General features: G+C 41.9%; 1 protein-coding gene across 5 annotated transcripts in view; it reads right to left on the bottom strand.

Moving 5' to 3' along the window:
- Positions 1 to 19,806, bottom strand: part of LOC112225755 (myocardin-related transcription factor B) — a 54,491-nt gene extending 34,685 nt beyond the window's left edge. Inside the window, exons 1-3 of one of the 5 annotated variants that reach the window (XM_042307144.1) lie at positions 19,587 to 19,806; positions 16,864 to 16,917; positions 8,769 to 8,965 (exon numbers count right to left, since the gene is read on the bottom strand). In XM_042307144.1, the coding sequence (XP_042163078.1) occupies positions 8,769 to 8,928 (160 nt within the window). In that variant the 5' untranslated portion in view covers positions 8,929 to 8,965; positions 16,864 to 16,917; positions 19,587 to 19,806. Of the gene's footprint in view, positions 1 to 95; positions 755 to 8,768; positions 8,966 to 16,863; positions 16,918 to 17,724; positions 17,747 to 19,586 lie in introns of those variants that run through there. The other 4 variants (XM_042307143.1, XM_042307147.1, XM_042307145.1 and 1 more) reach the window with 4 other exon arrangements.
- Between the last annotated feature and the right edge of the window lie 2,235 nt (positions 19,807 to 22,041).

Below are 22,041 nucleotides of genomic sequence, written 5' to 3'. Positions count from 1 at the left end.
AAATATATACAAACAAAGATATCAACGAAACCATATCTTCCACATCTCTTATTATAAAGATTTTTGTGTGTATGTGTGCGTAATATGAATCCCACCTTCCCTCAGGCTCTGACAAGCCCGGCGTTCTAACTCCAATCGTATGCGTTGCTTATCCATGCTGTTGCTGATTGGAGGGTGCCCAAAAGAGGTGGGGTCTGTGTGAAGGGACGGGTTGGTGTCCAGCATGGTGATCAGGTTCAAAACAATAAATAGGTATTACTGAAAGACTGTGGTCCCATCAAATAATGTCCAAAAACATTCAAATGTAACAAAAATAGAATTCTCTGTTCAGTTCTGTCCAATACAGTCCAGTCAATATGTATTATCAGGTGTGTGATATCGCCTGGAAAAGTCACAGAGATTCTGCTAAATATATTAATGCAGGATGTCGCCCGACGGACCAAAATAAGAGCATTAGAATAGAAATGGTCCTTGTGCAAATGACTAAAATCATGAGAAGATTGAAGTTTTCCAAAAGTCCATATAAAGTGCTCTATACACAACTGTGTTCTCGCTGACTTCTCCTCTTTCTCTTGTTTTTTAGCAAACAAAGTTCCAAATAGTTCAGAAAAATGCCCAAATCTCATTGAAAAAACAAAACCAAATTAAAAAGATGGAAAAAAGAAATGTAGAACGTGGAAATGTACAGCTGCTATGAGTTTCAAGAGCCAGTATCTACTGCAGCCAGACGAGTGAGTGAGGTGAGTGTGTGGGTCTGTGAGTGTGTGTCAAATGCCTGTGAATCCTTGATCAAGCACCGTCACAGCTGTTGCTGCACCCACTCACTCCGCCATTGACAGACACCGACACACTTCAGCTAAACCTTTTCCTCCTAACCACAATCAAATACTTCCCCCTTGGCACCTGGGACCTCTGCTCATTAGTGCCAACATAAGAGTGCACACCTGTGAGCTTTGTGCACAATCTAGATGCCCCATATTCAACTGGTGGACTGCGGTCTGGATCCGGTCCCAGAACGGGGTCAATACAGGCCGTGGTCCAGCCTACAAAATAAATAAATATAAACTCAGCAAAAAACAGAAAAGAAACGTCCTCTCACTGTCAACTGCGTTTATTTTCAGCAAACTTAATGTGTAAATATTTGTTTGAACATAAGATTCAACAAGACATAAACTGAACAAGTTCCACAGACGTGACTAACAGAAATGGAATAATGTGTCCCTGAACAAAGGGGGGGGGGGCAAAATCAAAAGTAACAGTCAGTATCTGGTGTGGCCACCAGCTGCATTAAGTACTGCAGAGCATCTCCTCCTCATGGACTGCACCAGATTTGCAAGTTCTTGCTGTGAGATGTTACCCCACTATTCCACCTGCAAGTTCCAGGACATTTCTGGTGGGAAATGGCCCTAGTCCTCACCTTCCGATCCAACAGGTCCCAGACGTGCTCAATGGGATTGAGATCCGAGTTCTTCGCTAGCCATGGCAGAACACTGACATTCCTGTCTTGCAGGAAATCACTCACAGAACGAGCAGTATGGCTGGTGGCATTGTCATGCTGGAGGGTCATGTCAGGATGAGCCTGCAGGAAGGGTACCAGATGAGGGAGGAGGATGTCTTCCCTGTAACGCACATCATTGAAATTGCCTGCAATGACAACAAGCTCAAGCTCTGGTGAGGACCTGTCTTACAACAGGCCTACAAGCCCTCAGTCCAGCCTCTCTCAGCCTATTGCGGACAGTCTGAGCACTGATGGAGGGATTGTTCGTTCCTGGTGTATCTTGCCATCCTGTACCTGTCCCGCAGGTGTGATGCTCGGATGTACCGATCCTGTGCAGGTGTTGTTACACGTGGTCTGCCACTGAGAGGATGATCAGCTGTCCGTCCTGTCTCCCTGTCTTAGGCGTCTCACAGTACAGACATTGCAATTTATGGCCCTGGCCACATCTGCAGTCCTCATGCCTCCTTGCAGCATGCTTAAGGCACGTCACGCAGATGAGCAGGGACCCTGGGCATCTTTCTTTTGGTGTTTTTCAGAGTCAGTAGAAAGGCCTCTTTAGTGTCCTAAGTTTTCATAACTGTGACCTTAATTGCCTACCGTCTAAACTGTTAGTGTCTTAACGACCATTAAGGTGCTTGTTCATTAATTGTTTATGGTTCATTGATGGGAAACAGTGTTTAAACCCTTCACAATGAAGATCTGTGAAGTTATTTGGAGTTTTACTAATATCTTTGAAAGACAGGGTCCTGAAAAATGAACGTTTCTTTTTTTGCAGAGTTTATTTTTTGGAAGTAGGTCAAGCTTTGACCCCTGGTATCATATAAAACACACATAAGACATGGAAACATTTGTAGAATTGTAGAACATTTGCTTTAAACAGCAACAAAATAAAATGCTCTGCCCCATGCAAAATGTGTAGAATTGTGGGAAATTAGCTTTAAAACTGCAAGATTTTCTTTACGCCAACAAGAGGGTTGTGAACAAGAGGGTTTGGGGTCATGTGGGTTGAGAGGTGGGGGTTTGTTACAACGCCGATAAATGACAATATCCATCCGGACCTTTGCCCCCTAGGAGATTACCATTTCTCAAGTACCCCTGATGTAGGCAGACAACATAATGGCCCCACACAGTACCCTGATGTAGGAGGACAGCATAATGGCCCCACACAGTACCCTGATGTAGGAGGACAGCATAATGGCCCCACACAGTACCCTGATGTAGGCAAACAGCATAATGGCCCCAGAGAAGAAACTGCCACCACACAGATCCCCAAACAGAAACATGTGTTGTCCCAAAGCCAAGACTGGGTCTTTAACGGTTTCGGTCTTCACCGTTCGACTTTCGTAAGCAAAACATTTGCTAGACAGTGACAGAGAGTTAGAACATTAAAATGTGAAACACGTTTTGGTCTGCCACTTCTCATTAAAACATCAATGCTAATCAAAGCCTTAAAATCATTTTCTAAAGATGAAGTACAAACACCTGCCAAAACAGACATTTAAAAACAGAAATGTATCCTACAGCTGTGTGTACTGCCAAAGTTACCATTTGTATTCAATTAAATGGTGGATCAGGTGAGCTAAAATAAAGTTGGGAAGTAGCCTGGGGGTCATAACAAAGAACTATGTGAGGTAGAGGAAATCCCTAGGGAAGCGCTTGTTGATTATTATTGGCATTCACTTTGTGTTTTAGAACAGATTTGTGTAATGGCCTAGCTTTAGAGAGCCGGCCACAATAAAGGTGAACATAAGAGACTATTTACAGATGCCCACAAACTGTGTGTGTGTGTGTGTGTGTGTGTGTGTGTGTGTGTGTGTGTGTGTGTGTGTGACACTGGAATCAGGGTGCACAATCCTCAGGCAAAGCTCACTTTGACAAGGAAGGGGAAAATGAATCAAGACTGATCCCCCTTGCTGCAGATAAGGCACCAACCATATGCTTGCAGGGATAATCCTTCTTTCGTGTGTGTGTGTGTGTGTTTATGTGTGTTTATGTCAGCCATAAATACTGTTGATAGGAAAAGTTAATAACTCACAGGGGCTCTAAGCATATCCAAAATACCTAAAGTTGCATTCTGCTGTTTCAGTGAAATTGGTAATAATCCATGTTAATCAGACTGAAAGAGAGCTCCCTGTGGGCATCCTCTGACTACTAGATCAGTGATGTTTATGTTCGGAAATATACATGGTCAAGGTCAAATGAACTGTAAGTTAAGAATCTAGGGTCAAAATCAGCCCATAGCCCGGTACTAAATGCAAACCAATTCCCACTATTGCCAAACAATCCAATCAATTCCTTGCTGATATAGCTAGAGAAAAACACGAAATAGCTAGAGAAAAAAAACTCTTCTGTGAGGCTACTTGCCGATCCTACTGTACATGGTTATAAAGTACTGAAGCCTTATGACTTCTGAAAGGAGGAAACTGTATATAGAGTTGACCTCTGGTAGTCCCAGCAGGGTTAGTTCACCTACCAGCTGTTTCATATCCAGCCCCAGAAGATGCATTTAGCCTGCAGGTTTGGTGTGACCAAGCACCCTCAGACAGGGAGGTAAAATAATCACATCTCCTAGAAGCGGTCTTGGGGGGGGGGGTCTTTAAATGGAAGTGCTAGGACATCGCTGAGGAGAAATTATGATCTTCAGAGCCAGAGGTAACAGACACGGATAATTGTCATCATTCACTGCGTGTAATCAGGGTACCTCCTATTCCAAGACCAAGAGGAAACCACTAGGGTATCTGATACCGGCTTGGGTCCGGTTTCCCGATAGCGATGGAAATTAGACTAATGAGTGTTTTAACGATGAATCTCTACAACGGCAGAAGATCTAACATGAGTTTCCCAAAACACCACAGAGATAGAACATTCGCTAAGTGTGTCGTTGGAGCATGTGGCAATACTGATAGGATTGAAAGAACGGCAGCGCTGCTCTCAGATCAGCTTTCTCCATTCAAATCTTACCATAACATTCGAATTATTTCACAATACTGACGATGGGTCAGCTCCTAGAGAGATTTATTACCACATTATGGCTGCAAATAATGAGGCGGCTTATTCTAATGCTAACCCGATAACAATGCACTAAATCAGTTTGGGCATATAATCGCGCACATTGTTACACATCAAAATATGTTGAGTCAAAAATGACAAAAAGTAGCCTACAATTAGCTACTGTAAATAGAACTCGATACGATTTCAATATATAGCCCTAGAGCCTATACTGTATGCATCTCAGTGTTCATTTGAAGCATCATTTTATCCTTCACTTGTTTGTAACAATTACAAAAACACTGGCAACTTTGTATTTGTAGTCAACTTTGTTCCGATGTTATCTGCGGTCACAGAGACAGATAAACATATTGTTTCTATGTTTAGCGGAGATCTGTGTATAAAGTGAAGCAGAAGGGCAACAAATGCATCTAACGACGCAATTAGCTGTTAAGAGTGGTATGAGGCCGTCGATAAATAAAGAGGTGCAACTTTAGTAACAAGGCTTTTGGGAAACAGCTTGGAAATCTAACCATGCTACTACGAAGGTTCTAACCATGAACTTAATATGCTTTTGGGAAACTGGGCTATGGCGTCTCAGTATCTGGTGGGCCTTCTGTGCTTGAAACAAGATTGAGTCCCCATTCAAACAGTTACTGCTGCTGCCTTCACACCTCTTCATCGAGGTCTTACTCAGGAGGAAGGGTGTGGGGTAAACAAGTCTCAAATTAAATCCTTCTCTCTGGGCCTGGGCTCCAGAATGTGAGCACCCCCCCACCAAGCCTTCCCCTCGGGCTGACTGTTTTAAATAGTAGGCCAGCTGGCTATGGGGGCTATATCCAGCTACCCTTCACTGGTGCAGACGGCGGCTAGGGTTACTCACAGATATCCCTGCACACACACAACCTGACTCCACACATATCTTGTGTTAAAGATCTAGAACCTGTTCAATATCCTCAGTGCATTTGAACACATAAAAACCCAAGTTAACACTGAAAAATACATTTTGATTACATTAAGAGAACTTCCAAGCTTTGAAAATGAACCTCATCTCCTGATACATAGGACATGTTGCATACATGCAAATGTCCATGTAATGTGCCACAGTACTTCAGTTCCCTGTCCTTCCTCCAATGCTGTATGGCCAGTTAAAGTGTTTCTGTCAGCCACAAGATGGCAGCGTGTATCATCCCAAACACTGATAGTTTTAGTGGTCCACAATGTTCAATCCAGCTGCTGTGTACATCTGGCAGCATGTGTTCAGGGCCAGAGATGAAAGAACAAGTAGGGGACATAGGACTTCAGGTTGATTAAACTCTTATGAACTCTTCGTGCAGTCATCCTTACTGTCACGTGCACCACGTCCCCTATTCCTGGTCAATCACATTCACGGTACATGAGGTCAGCTATATGGTTCAGGTGTCAAGTTTTTCCACTAATGTTTCACAGTTGGGAAAAAACACACATTTAGACTCATAGCAGTGGACAGTGGACTTTAAATAGCAGTGGACTTTAAATGCCTCTTGATCTCATCTCTCTTTGCTGCCCCTCGTTCCCCTCGTTTCCTCCCTTCCAGTCATCCCCTTCAATTAATCTCTGTTCCTCCTTCTCTCGTTTGACAGCCTTGATATGTGTCAACATATCAAAATATGAACAGATAAGGAATTGAGGATACATCTACGTCGAGAACATAACTGTCGGCTGCAATTATCCCACTCATACAATTATAGAAAAACACACATCAATCAATCGCTTAATTATTCTCTGCTACGTAAGGCTCCTCGAGCATGTTTCAGATAAACACCAGGAAGACATTTCTGTTTCCAAGGAAACAGACGTCTTGGAGGGTTCGGGTTCACGTTTTCTTTTGGCCTAGTGGGAGATCTATCAACGTGCCTGTGAGCAGGGCATTGACCCTGGATACTTCTATGTGTCGCTCTGAATGGGAGTCTGTTGGATGACTGGTATGATGTAGTTGTTGAGCGGCTTCACTGCAAGTATATTGTAGGTTTCGGGTAATCAATAAAAAAAATCAAAAACAACAGACGTCCAGTGTCTATGCTGAGAATCAACTCCGTGCTCTGTGTGGAACAGTGTCAGGAGGAGACAAACCATTTTTAAACGTGGAAGAACTAGCTGAACTAGTTCATTAAGAGCACAGATGTCTGCCTCCCATTAGGAAAGGTTTATCTGTGGTGTGCCGTGACCTATTAAACACGACCCTGACTCCCTACAGACACTTCACACTCCTCACCTGTCAGAACACCAGACTATACGTGCAGAGCATGCTCACTCATAATGGAGCCTATGTGTGCTTGCTTATCGGCAAACGTACACTGACACCCATATTAGCATGCGATCCATTGGTGAACATTCAGTCACAGAGCAAGATGGAGATCAGAGTGGAGTAGAGCACAGTGTCAGGGCAGCAGTGTCGAGCCCTGCTGTGTTTTGAATTACAACTGCGGTCTGGGTGTGAGTGCAGTACCTCGACAACCACTACACACTTGATCTCTAAGGCCTATTCCTTAGCAAAGTGGTTGGACCCGGGCCAACTTTGTCAATAAACAGTCATGTTGAGCTGCCTGCACTTCAGTGAAATATTGGGACAAGTATGTAACCTCTAAAATCCTAAAATAACTGAGCATGTGCAGTGTTGGGGAAGCTACTCTGAAAATATAGTTTACCAAGCTACCAATTACTTCACACTGGAAGAAGATAAGCTACATTAAAGCTACCCCTAAGAAAAATATAGTTTACTGAACTAAAGTTACGTTGAACAAGAGGTTAATTTCATCCAAAGTACTTTGTGATAAATAATAATATCTAAATCTGAAATATCAGACGACAAATTGCAAGAAGTTAACAATGTTTTTAGCCTATTAAACACACAAACTGTGTTTCAAGTGAGAATTAGACTGATGCCAAAAAATAAAAAGGAAATTGCCAGGTGGTTAGAGCATTGGACTAGTAACCGAAAGATTGCAAGTTCAAATCCCTGAGCTGACAAGGTACAAATCTGTCATTCTGCCCCTGAACAGGCAGTTAACCCACTGAAAATAAGAATTTGTTCTTAACTGACTTGCCTAGTTAAATAAAAGGTTAAAAAAATAATATTATCTTTTAGCTAAAAAAGTAAAGTAGCTAGCCTCAAGGCCAAAAAAAAGTTAGGAATTGCATTCAACTACCACCAAGCTACTGCAAAATGGCGTTAAATGACTAGTTGAACTACATGCAGTTCACTACTACAACACTGAGCATGGGCATGTACGCTCGGGGATAACACAAAGTTAGAGCTGCAGTTTGCTGCTTTGGCTGCGGTAATAAAATGTTAACTATGTAAACTCACACAGCATCTGATGATCGCATGAGTGGAAAGGGTGAGATGAGTGGAAAAAGTGAACACGATTAACTCAGACTTGTATTGCTCATGAGAGCATGCTGCTCTTTTTAACATTTGCTTGTCTCACAGCTCCCCTTCGCTGAGATGCTTGTGGTTTAGGATGCTAGTGTGATTTGGTGGAATAAAGTGCTTTTCAATGATTCCAGTTCTGCTGACTGTGTTGCTCAGAATTGTAATCCGTGAACCAAAAGGCTTCTCAACAACTTTTACCCCCAATTCATAAGACTTCTGAACAGGTAATCAAATGGCACCCCCCAAACCCTCTTTTACGCTGCGCTACTCTCTGTTTATCAAATATGCATAGTCACTTTAACTATACATTAATGTACTGTACCTCAATTAGCCCGACTAATCGGTACCCCCGCACATTGGCTACCCGGACTATCTGCATTGTGTCCCACCACCCGATCTTTTACGCTACTGCTACTCTGTTTATCATATATTAATAGCCACTTTAACCATGCCTACATGTACATACTACCTCAATTAGCCCGACAAACCGGTGCCTGTATATAGCCTCTCTACTGTATATAGCCTCGCTACTGTATATAGCCTCGCTACTGTATATAGCCTCTCTACTGTTATTATTCACTGTCTTTATACTGTTGTTTTTTATTTCCTTATCTATTGTACACCTAATACTTATTTTTTACTTAAAAATTGCACTGTTGGTTAAGGGCCTGTAAGTAAGCACTTCACTGTCAGGTCTACACCTGTTGTATTCTGCGCACGTGACAAATAAACTTTGATTTGATTTGAAAAGGAGAGAGTAGCCCCCATGTTTAAACTTTATTGCCTACACACACACACTCCTATTTTCCTCATGTCTGTAAAAATATGGCTTGATAGCAGTTGCCTGGAATCAGAACGGGCACTCACCGTTTTTCCTGTCTCTCAGGGGCAGCTGGTTGGGGGCAGGCTGCAGCGACAACTCTTGCAGCTCATTGGTCACTGCCTCGCTATGTGGGCTGGGGGCGGAGTCAGGCGATGCAGGAGCCAAACCACTTGGGCCTGGCTCCTCCCCTGCTTGGGCCTCCATGATCGCAGGGGGGACAGAGGGTGGCTGATGGACAGACCTGAGGAATAAACAAAATAACACATTCATCAAAAATGCCTAGATCTCTCTCGCCATCTTACTAAACTGGCTAGAACATCACTCCTCTACTTGTATCCCCAACTGCTTCCTGCCTTACATCACCTGCCTGACACATTCCCAGGGCTCCCCTCCAGTTCACTAGCCTGACAGAGTGTATGAGCCAAATCCAATAGGTTAATGGCTCTAGCTGCAGAACGACCAGCCCATCCCCATGGCAACCGACCATAACAGGCAGGACCGCAGATGAAACACTGGGCCCAGCCAATACTGCGGAGGACCAGCTCCTTGCCATGGCAACGCCTTACATAAACACCACCCAATGCAGAGAAATGTACAAAATCACACGCTAACGGATTCAGAGGAACAGCCTAAAACAGACATAGCCTTGGAATGAGCGCTCAACTTGCTACTGATGGGCCACAAAGGTGCTCTTGCAAACCTCCAGCTAATCTGTCACTTAGCAGTGTGTACCAATATGGTCTCCTACACTAAATAGCAATGTGACTTGATGGAATGCAGTCTATATCCACATGCCATTTTTGCATTAGTCATGTGGTGAGCTCTACTCATAATGCATTCATTGTCAAACTTATTTGCAGTTTTCTCAGCAGGTAAAACAGCAGCATAGCTAAATAGCTGTGTTTAACAGAATGTGGTGCAGCAGTTAATTTTGCTGCTGTGCAATCTACTGTAATATAACGCTTTGCATAGTGTTACACTGCCATCCATTGTCTTCTTGTTTAGTGCCTCACCCCATGGTTAAAGGCCCAGTGCAGTCAAAAAGGTGATATCCCTGTGTTTTATATATACACAAAAATATAAAACGCAACATGTAAAGTGTTGGTCCCATGTTTCATGAGTTGAAATAAAAGATCCCAGAAATGTTCCATATGTACAAAGGGTTTATTCCTCTCAAATCCCTGTTAGTGAGCATTTCTCCTTTGCCAAGATAATTCATCCACCTGACAGGTGTGGCATATCAAGAAGTTGATTAAACAGCATAATCATTACACAGGTGCACCTTGTGCTGGGGACAATAAAAGGCCACAAAAAATGTGCAATTGTCACAACACAATGCCACAGATGTCTCAAGTTGAGGGAGCATGCAATTGGCATGCTGACTGCAGGAATGTCAACCAGAGCTGTTGCCAGAGAATTGAATGGTCATTTCTCTGCAAAAAGCCACCTCCAATGTGGTTTTAGAGAATTTGACAGTACGTCCAACAGGCCTCACAACCGCATACCATGTGTAACCACGTCCGTCCAGGACCTCCACATACAGCTTCTTCTCCTGCGGGATTGTCTGAGACCAGCCACCCGGACAGCTGATGAAACGGTGGGTTTGCACACCCGAATAATGTCGGCACAAACGGTCAGAAACTGTCTCATGGAAGCTCATCTGCATGCTCGTCGTCCTCACCAGGGTCTTAATCTGACTGCAGTTTGGTGTCGTAAACCCACTTCAATGGGGAAATGCTCACCTTCGATATCCACTGGCACGCTGGAGAAGTATGCTCTTCACAGATGAATCCGGGTTTCAACTATACCGGGCCGCATGGCGTGTGGGTGAGCGGTTTGCTGATGTCAACATTGTGAACATGGTGACGGTGGGGTTATGGTACGGGCAGGCATAAGCTAAGGACACAATTGCATTTTATCAATGGCTGTTTGAATGCAATTTAAACGGTTGCGAACAGTGAAAATGCGCTGATATTTGGATTAAACCAGTTAATAGTAGGTTGACCCAATGATGAAAAATGACGAGCTGGTACGTTGACAAAGTTGAACATAAAGTTACTGCCCCCCACCATGTAAAACACGTGGATCCAGGAGGCAGGATTTACTACCAGCTTTATACAACATCACGTAAAGCTGGAAATGTCAAACACCTATGGTAGTCTTATAATCTTAACTCATTTAAATATGTAAAACCTGAAAAGTCATCACATGAGCGCATCATATGGCTTTGTTTACAAACTGTAAAATAGCTGAAGCAGAATGATACATAATCCTTGTCAACTGTGACTTTTAGCAAGCAAGCTACTTACCAGCATGCTGGAAAAAGCACACTGTGTTGTGGCTGGATGCCAGTGTTAATTTACCGTTACACTATTCTCAGAAGAATGAAGACAGCTGACAGCAGTGGTTGCTTTTCATTTCAGGGGGACAGGCTGCCCCGAAAATTACAATCAAGTTGCTTTATCAATTGGGGAGAACATTGGATGGGTCTTGCCAGGAAGCTAATCCTGAAGACGGCTGCTGTACCATCATGGACAGTGGATCAGTGGATGTTACAAGCTCTGACAATAATGTACGTAACAGAGGTTGAGGAGTCTGACACGGTGGCTGTAACTGTGGCTGTTTTGACTGTATATTTTCTGTAACACACCTGATAGTCACTATATGGTTTTTGTTCTTCCATCCCTAAACCACCCTAAGGTATGTATAGTAGTTGTAATTGACCTCTGAAAATCATATTTTTAACATTCCATTGTGTGGGTTGTTGTCTTACAGTTAATGTAGCTTGTGTCATTGGGGCTAATCGTGATGATTAAGGGGGGTATTATTTCCATCTCCTTTTATCTTTCCACTCATCGAGCTGTAATAAGACACTGGAGAAACTCCAACATCTACTCTGTCTGCACTGCTTCCCAGGCAACCACCGCAGCAGGAATGCTGGAATACTAAATCGGCTTTAGCAAGAAAAAGGGGATGTGCCGTAGGAAGGGGGATGTGCCGTAGGAAGGGGGATGTGCCGTAGGTAGGGGGAAGGTAGGGGGGGGTAGGTAGGGGGATGTGCCGTAGGTAGGGGGATGTGCCGTAGGGGGAAGGGGGGATGTGCCGTAGGAAGGGGGATGTGCCATAGGAAGGGGGATATGCTGTGAAGCCAGAGCCAACATACTGTAAGTCACAGTTGTTCATTTCAAATATAGAGCATTTCAGGCACACAAAAATTCCAAATACAAACATTGAAAAGTTTCACTACAAAGTGCACTGCCAAACCGGTCTGCCCGGTCAAATGACTTCTAACCATTTATTTCTCATGAGTATTCATGTTGATCAATATTTCAGCTATGCTGGCCTATTGTAAATAATCAAATAAACATCTGATCAATACTTACAATTCTGAACATATTATCCTTTATAATGCTAATGCAAGGGCACCAATAAATTGTACAGTATACTTATTGTATGCTGTTTTCATGTACATTCCCCTTATGTCTAATGTGACTCAGGCTTTACTAATTCTGGTGAAGAAGCGTATCAGTGAACTGTAATCTGTAATTAGTTACAAAACATGTGGTCCATTGTTTACCTGGTCATCAATAACTTGTGGCCCATTGTTTACCTTGTTACCTGGCAATGTACACAAGGATGTTTGAAAGAGCTGTCAGTCAAGGAGAACACATGAATGTAAACTCCCCGCCCACTCAGCCAGTTCTTTCGGGCTTACTGATCGTTATAGATGAGAGAAGGTAAAATGTATTAAATTCTGAGCATGTTTTAGTCATTAAAAGGCTATTTTTACTTTGGAAATAGGATGACTGTGCGGGACCTTTAAGTCAACATGGCAGTAACCTGAGCCCGATGGGCGGATTAACACAGCTGCCCTCTGTGAACCAAAATCACAACAATAGCTTCCTGCCACTCGAGCCATGTTCCAGAGGCTTCCACCCTTACAATCTAGCTACAACTGTTGGAACACATACAAAAACATATTATGCGGTCAGGACAAGCGAACGCCACCACTCCACACTTTTCAAGCTGAAGGAGAGGTCACCAGAGAAGCATTGCATGGGAAGCCTGAGTTCACACAACCTTTGAACTCCACTGGTCTTGACTGGTGACCTTCCCCAAGGCTTTTCAATCCTCCAAGAAAACAGGTTATTTTCAAACCGGGCTCTTTTTAAAAACAGGTTCATAATATACTATGTCATTTTCCATGGCAACCCATCCCCTTTCGTCAAACCTGTTCCGCTGCCCTCATCCACCTCTGGCCGTAGATAGATGTAGGCCTGGGCTGTGCGCTGAAAGTGTGCTGCTTATTAGTAGCGAGCAGAAAATGAGTTGTCCATCTTTAACAAACTGTCACAGTTTTGGTTCAAATTAAACAGAGTGCTTTAATCAAATACACTTATGATAATTCAGTTCTACCAAAACCATCAACCCAGTACATAATTAAATGGAAATAGTTTCGCTAATATTTAACTAAGCCAAAAGATGCCGCAGGGACTGTCCAGGAAGCTCTAGTGAAAGTGACATGGTAACCTGAAGGGTCGTTGTGAACTTGTGATAGATACAATGATACCCGATAACAGAAGACAACAGAACGATAGCTAGAAGAGTCATAAGAATGATAAGACACTGGACTGTTGTCCAGGTAAACCATGTTGACTTGACAACCAGTTGGGAAACAGTCAGTCATCCCAGAGAGGAAGTCCTGAGACAAAACAGCTGACAGAAATGTTTAAACAAACCCAGATTTATTCAAAACAACATACCCAGAAATCCTATAGACACACTTTAATCCTGTACTTTCAGAGACCCGTTTTACTTATTATAAATGATCTTGATCATGTGCAGTTGGAGAGTTTTTTACTTTCCCTTAGAATGACAGCATGCCACACCTGTAGCATGTACTGAGCACTAACAGAATGTATCACCATGTTGCACAATGAGTTACAGCATCCCTCAACGGGACCACATGTGACTTATTTCATCATTTCAAGATATTAGGCTAGCTATGTGTTATTGTGCTTCTGTATCTTGTTCATATAATTTCTCCCAATATTTACCCAACTTTGGAATCTTTCACCTGGAACCCAGGTAAATCCCTTCATTTGATAGACACTGATCTCAAGACCCAGAGCTTACACTGTAATGCTCTCCTGTTATCTCTCGCCATCTGAACACTTTTTAATACCTGGGATTCTGGCTTTGGTCTTAATGGTATAGACCTACAGTAGTATATCCCCTGCCAGGTTAATACTCAGTAGCCTAATGTTCATTCTAGCATTAAGAACTCTAGAAGGATCATCCTAGATCTTTAGATTGTTTCTTGAGTTGTAAAGCAACTGCAACAGACAGAGCTTATCTTTCAAGACCTTTATTACCAATACAACTTTTGGAGATAAAGGCCATCATGTCAGGAGACCGAAACCAACTCCACACGGGCATCTACCTGCCTACCTATGAAATACAAATAAACACTGTCGTGACGTTGGCCTAAGGGTAGGTTTATGATACCTCTTCACCCCCTTTTCCTCTCTCTCTACCCTACTGATGTTACATTTGCAAACCCCTTGGTTAACAGAGATTCTGGGAACATCAGAAGGTGGGGGGAAATTAACTATATACTGGTAATCTGACCAATTGAGCATATGCAGTGGTACTTAATGAATATGATGTCAGTTCGGTTGTCATCTGAGACATTCTCATCAATGATAAGATGACAAACTCTACAGTGTAAAGTCTACACATCAGAGTTATCGGATTCACATGGAATTGTTGATCAATTTAAATGTTTGAATATGAAATTATTCGTGATTGGAAGAAATGTGATTTTAGCTTCTAAAATGTGAGAATTGGGTTTTCATGAGTGAATTAGGCCCGACTCAGTGGCCCGCCCACGTGAAGAGACAAAGGTTGTAAACTATGAAACACACCACTTTTCTCCCTTCCTATAGAAAGCCTTGACGAAAATATAACCTCCTGTTCCGAGGATGTGAGGATGACGGTCCGATGTCAGAATGGTTCAGATAATAACTACAGAACGAAGCCAACATCAGCGTGAGCTTTGGTTGCGAATGGTATGAACTTTGAACTCTTATTCATTACAGACGTGATACCTCCTAGCCGTTGAGTTAGCAACAGCAGCTGCAAACGCAGGTTAGGAAGGAACCGACAGAGTATCCCGTCTACCACACAACGACGTTACTACAACATATCATCAATTAACCAGCAGAGACATTCTTCAAAGGACAAAGGACTCGGTTGGGCAACACGGCCTTCCATCTACCACCAACCTACCGAAGCACAGCTCAGAGTAAATATATATTGCATTTTCCTTTTCCAAATGGGCGGTAACTTAGAATGCATAAGATACTGTATTTACGATAGCACAGCTTCTCCCTGTGTTCCTCAAGTCTTCCCGCTCTTTCACTCAAACCCAGACCCTTTTCTTTTGTGTAACAAGCGGTCATATCTGTTCTGCCCGCCAGGGACGTTTTCCTTTATGACATAATTTGTAATTTTCCTTTGATGTAATTTGTAATCAAGTTATGATTAATTATGTGTATGTGTAATTCTGTGTGATTAGTTAGGTATTTAGTAAATAAATAATTAAACCCAATTTTGTATTGCTGATTCAACTTGTTAGCCAGGGTTTGTGAAGATAACCAAGAATTTCCAACTTTCAGATGAGACTGAATTAAGGTGACAATTAATATTGACTGCTTTTGATGTAAAATATTACTAGGTCTTTAAGAGTTTATTCGGAAGATAACAGCTCTACAAATATTATTTTGTGGTGCCCCGACTCTCTAGTTAATTACATTTACATGATTAGCTCAATCAGGTAATATTAATTACGGATAAATTATTTTATAGAATAGCATGTCATATCACTTAATCCAGCATAGCCAAAGACACAACAACACCCAGGCTCTCACTTTCTATTTCAAACCAGCTTCATATTCTGTGAGGAAGTGTAGGGTCAGATTTTTGGTGTGAGACAAAAAACTGATGTTAAAAGCTGTGCGAATCTGACTGGCACAAAAAGACTAACCTAACAACACCCAAAGCCTCCATGTCCCCTACTTTACACAACACTGCCTAACTGTGAATCCTCCTATCCCAATTCCTCACCATGGACAGTTTTTTCAACGATTCATTACAGTCGGCACCTAGAACAAGCTGGACTGAATTTGAAGTGCACGGTCCGAGATTCAATGCCTTAATCATTTCCCCTGCCAAAGCAATGACATCAGAGCCCGGGCCTCTCTGCATCCCTCATGTTCAGACAGAAAAAGTCCTGCGTCACAACCACGTGGTCCGCACTTATTTTCCTTCACAGTCGAGAAATAATTCAAATCAGGTTTAAAGGTTCACCATTTGTTGTGATGCATGGGACCATTGGGGCAGCATGTAGACAGCATGGCAGTCTAAAGCCCTTCCTCCTAGGCCCCTGTTGGGAGTAGCCGGAGGACTTGCTGTCTCTGATGATGTCACTGGGTCACAATGCCACGGAGTCTGCCCAACATCTTAATTACACGTGTGTAATCCCTGCCTGATGGTCCAGTTCCACTACTGACAGAACTGTCAATCATATCTACAACCAACACACTGATCATTGACATGGCATTAGCAAACCAAAACTAGCCCAGTACATGCTGTGTTTACGTACCAAGTTGTACATAACAGTGTGTGTGGAACAGTTACTAATTCAGAAAGTGGGTTCTTATTATTAGCATTAATGTTATTATGGTGCAAACACAGTACAAGGTGTACAGTGCAATATATCAATCAAACTGTTACAAGTTTCAGCCCCAGTAATGAAACATTAGGATTCAAAGAGATTGACACTTCTATGCCAAGATTCAGATTGTATTTCAACTACCTATAATCTTGTTTACTTTGAAGTGAGATATGAACAGAACATGGATGATCTAAATGAACTCAAGCCATGATTCAAAGAAAGTGGAGATGAAAGATGAAAAACTAGAGGAAAACAAAATAACAAGACCTTCATGGTTGAAGAAAAGGGATTCACAGCACAAGTACAGCAACATGATGATGACAGCAGTAACAGAGCATAACACTTCAACCAATAGGAGTGTGTAATCGTGAGATTACGAGAGGTGTTTGAGCATAGCATACCTGGTCTATTTCCTGTTTAACAAGGTCCTGGGTGTTTCCATTTCAGTGGGGCTGCTCTCATTGTGAAAAAGTGAAAGGAGAAGGGAGGGGTAATGAGGGTAAAAGAGAGAAAGAGATACATTTGTTACAACATGTAAACAGATTACATAAGTATCTTAATCTCTAAACCTTAGATAAGATTTATTTTATATCCTAATTCATGTCCAAGGAGCAGGCCAACTGTTTCCAGGTCTCCTATTTACTCAAAGCTCAAGCTTGATAGAGATCAGATGCTAGGTAGACCCTCCCCACGTAAGTATAATACAGCATTTAGATAATCCACCTGTTCATAGGCACTGACAATAGAAAAAGTAGGCCAAGTGCAGAAGATCCGCCTGAATAGGGTTCTGTGTGCCAAATAAATATGAAGCACTTATGTCATGGCAGGCAAATCAAATCTAGAGATATGATGCAAGGATATGTTTATATTTTTAGCGAAATCGATACAAATCTAAGCCTTGAGAAAGATAAGAGGCAAGATGCGAATCCACAACACTAGCCCGCTCCACTTTTTACAGGCAGTATTAATGCTAATTTATAAACTGGGTGGTTCAAGCCCTGAATGCTGACTGGATGACAGCCGTGGTATATCAGACCGTATACCACAGGTATGACAAAACATGTATTTTTACTTCTCAAATTACATTGGTAACCAGTTTATAATAGCAATAAGGCACCTCAGGGGTTTGTGGTACATGGACAATATACCACGGCTAAGGGCTGTATCCAGGCACTCTGCAATGTGTTGTGCATAAGAACAGCCCTTAGCTGTGGTATATAGACCATATACCACACCCCCTCGTGCCTTATTACTTAACTAACCCAGTTCAGTTGAGAAGGGTGAAATTGCATTCTGCAATTCCTGCATATGGGCATTCCTGCATCTGCAGGAGGCGGCAGCGCTCCAGTACAGTAGTTGGCGTTAATGCACAATAACGTTGGATGCTCGCCTCCGTCCTCCCAACGAAGGGGCTGGGGCGACAACAGTAATAATACTGGTAAACAGTGTAAACAGTGCATCAAACTGGTCGACTCTGATCTTCAGTGCGTAAAAAAAAAAAAACGTTTTGCAGGCCATCTAATAATTTAGGTAAAAATTTATTGGATGTGCATTTCACATTATGGTAGCCTACCCTTTTGGCTTTACATTGAAGATTCACTTTTTTTCATGGTTCTAGGTCAATTTAACTACTTTGAACGAAGAGCCATTTGGGGGCCAAATGAGCCGGCTCTTTAACATGAACCGAGCTCAATGCCCATCACTACTCCACACAGAATATGTGATTAGCTAGAAGGAGCTGTGCGGCCACATACAAGTTCAAATCAGACATTCACACTTGCCATAGAGTTGAAATATTTATACTTAGCTAGCTACACATCTACCTCTAGTGCACCTGCTGTCTCGACCTCTGAATGCTCGACTATGAAAAACCAACTCCCCTTTACTTGTTGCATCCTCTATAACCACTGTGATCATTTGACCGTGCTGGTCATATAGCTATGCAAATCTTGAAAAACGATAAGGCCAGATGTCAAAGTGTCTTACCTAGCAAGTCACGTTAGCAGTGGTGAGTGTTTAGGCTACCATTGTGATTGACAACTAGATAGATAGTGTGCAGTTTGACGGCTAACGTAAACTCACCCCATCCCGTACAAATGTGCGCAACCGCAACATTCAAACGAGGCTACAAAGAAAACAAATGGGACTGTAGCGACTGTGTTGACTTCAAAATCAGGGGTGTGAACTAGGTTTTTATTCAAGCGTTGATCGACATGGTAATGGCTCTATAGTATTGGAGAAAAGTTGACAAAAACGGACCCTCTGTTAGACCTAGACGTGTCATGTCGTAACGTACAGCACGCATAATGCAACTATTTATGTCTTACAATCTCTCTCCACCAGGTGTAGCACTTCTCTCATCCTTTAAAAACAAGAAATGGACAGTGACGGGGTAAGGGGGATACCTAGTCATTTTTTTCGTCATCATTGCATGCGATCATCATTCTCAAACCTGCTGTTTACTTCTAAGATCACTTTAGCACCGCCCTAAAAACCAGATTCAAATTCGACACAAACCTTCAAATAGGTATGTAATGACACATTATATAAACTCTTTATAGTGTTTTATTTACATTTTAGAGGCGATAAGGTGATAAATTGGACAGATCGAGTGAAAAAAATGCTATTCTCCTTCTCACTATCACGCATTAGTTACGCTTACCCACCCGCCATTTTTTTTTTTAAAGACCCGACTTGTCTTCTTAAATTATGCAGAAACGGGCAGCGTTCAGGTCATGTCATTGATTCTGTTGGAAAGGGGAGAAATTGTGCTTTACAATGGTATTGACATTACAGTTGATCTGGAAGTATTACGTTTTGGGGGGCTAAAATAAGGCCAATTGTACGGACCAAGGCGATGTACGAGTTTACCTTAGTTCCCTAAAGTTAGCTATCTAACCATTGTGGTTAATTGTGCTGTAACTATTACGTAATGCGCTCGCTAGATGCTAGCTACATAGACTCATGGCTCGTGCAAGTGCAGCAGTCATAAACCAGATTTTAGCCCCGTGTAGCCAGATGTGGGTGCACTGTTTCTAAACTGACTAATCACTAACCAGCTCCCTAGTCTGATTGCGATTATCTGATAGCTAACCTAGTTGCTAACATTAGCGGTTCAACTCACCTCGCAAGAGGCACACGCTGCTGCAGTGCTGGTGGTATGGAACCGAGACCGCAAGCATTCGAGTGGTGACGGCAGAAAAGTTATGGTCGACATGTTCGTCGCATTTCCATTGGTCTTCAATCAAATCGATACTTTACTGACCGTTGTTAAAGCTAGCTAGCTAATAACATTCCCTCACAAACTGCTCACGCAAACGAATGTCAAACCAGCAAGAATAACAATCCTTCAGAATAAAAGTTCTGTCCTGTAGTCTTAAAGTGTAAATGATTAAATAAGCAAAACAATTATGGACAATACCTTAATCATCGATATATCTATAAGCAGTTAAATACAATTAATTATATATTTGTTTGCATTCAATTGTTTTGCTCTTATATGAACTATTTCGAATGCGTGTCAAAATAAAAGTCCTATACATATTACACATCCCATTCCAGGTCCACAATATCAATTGTCTCTACACCAACATCAGTACAGAATTAGGGTTGAAAGCAGTTAAAATACCTCCTAAATCCCGATGTCTTCTGCTCAAGCAAAGATCATACAGCTCTAACCAATGATTCTAGCTTTAATGGCCAGATGTTTGGGGAAACCATATTTAATAAGTGTTCCAACCTGCACTTGATCTACTTCCATTATTAGAATGACACCTGTGGTGTTTGGCACCACAGTAAAAATACTACGTTTATTCACATTTTTAACACAAACCATCCCCACATAAATACACCATACACTGATTCTATTGATTTTCTGGACATTACGGTTTTTATTTTTCCCCCACTAGATGGAGACAATCTTCAAAACCAAAGTAACCTTAAATCAACAGATACACACTTGGAGAAGTATGCCTTCTCCTCGACTCTTCCAGAGATACTTTTGAGGAGATGGGAAACTCCATTGGAATCGGATTAACGGCCATAGTTTGCGTAGTCCCCGTGTCGTCAGTGGGAAGCGCATTCTGGGCGATTCGGGGACAAGGAAAGCTCTTCAAGGAATCGGAGTTAATTGGGAGCTAGCCCAGATGACTGTGTGGAGTTGTCCTACTAAGTACTAAGCTAACATATGGAATTGTTTTAAGATGGTCATTCCACGGATCATTTAGCTCTTTGATTTGGAATTTTCGGACCCCTGAGGTATAAAACAAATTATAAAAAATGATTTGACAAAAAATAGAATTTGGACTACTACTATAGCCTATAGAAACACAGAATAACACATTCATAAATGGCAACAAAAAAAAGAGTCATAAAATGTATCATAAGGAACAAGGCTTTGAAGTGTCTGTCCTACATCTAGGAGATACTGTATAAGAAAGCTCAGAAGATATGTTTTTTTTGGAGACATTTAACCACTTATTTTTGTTGCCACAAAACTACCTCCATACTTCCATTTGTTTTTATGTGTAACCTTCAAACAAGTCCCGTGACACTTGTGTGGGTGTTAGAGCAAAACAGGAGAACACCCATGTTTGTGAGTCTCTCCCCTTTCCATAGAGTGTAGGATGTCTCAGGGTCTGACAAACACTGCTGTAGCTCATCCACCTTCCAATGCAGATATGGAAGGCTGACAGGCGGATGCAGTGATATCTGTAGATAAAAACTGACAGATTTTTATGCAGATTTTTTATTATGTTACTTAGATTGACGCATGGGTTAACTACTGGGGGGCAAGGAGAACCCCAGCTCCGCTAAAACCATTGATAACTATGTGCCGTTTTCAAGGGATTGTGAAATAAATGTTAAATAACCATTTGGTATGTAGTTAGCTAGCTAAACATCAGCTATCTGAGCAGCTAACCGATCGCTGCAGCTGTACATAGTCCAATTGTAAATAGTGCACCCAATCACCTACCACATCCCCATATTGTTTATTTACTTTGCTTCTCTTTTGCACGCCAGTATCACTACTTACACACCATCATCTGCTCATCTATCACTCCAGTGTTAATCTGCTAAATTGTAATTACTTTGCTACTATGGCCTATTTATTGCCTTAACTCCTCCTCATAGAATATAACACAATAGATCTGGTAAAAGATAATACAAAGAAAAAAAGACCTATCATTGGTTAGACTTCAAATTCAGTCTGGTCCATTTGCAGTTCCTCTGACAGATTCATATTTCTCTAGGACAAAATGGTCCCACTAAAATAAATACAACTTATAAAGGCTTCATAAGCACTACATAAAGCATTAACAAATCTGTACACATTTGTCATACTCTATAAATGGTGTATAAACATACATAGTGCATTATGTAACAATTGTAAATTAACCCTACAGAGGAAATGGCTGTCACCCTTAATACACCATTTATAGAGTATGACATAGTTAGATTATTTGTGAAGCATTTATGTAGTCCTTATGAAGCCTTTATGTATGCTCAGTGGTGTAAAGTACTTAAGTCAAAATACTTTAAATGTACTACTTAAGTAGTTTGGGGTATCTGTACTTTAC

The sequence above is a fragment of the Oncorhynchus tshawytscha genome, linkage group LG27 (genome assembly GCF_018296145.1).
Source record: "Oncorhynchus tshawytscha isolate Ot180627B linkage group LG27, Otsh_v2.0, whole genome shotgun sequence".
Taxonomy (NCBI): domain Eukaryota; kingdom Metazoa; phylum Chordata; class Actinopteri; order Salmoniformes; family Salmonidae; genus Oncorhynchus; species Oncorhynchus tshawytscha.
The sequence above is the reverse complement of the archived record's forward strand: the minus strand, read 5'-3'. Positions and strand labels throughout refer to the sequence as shown.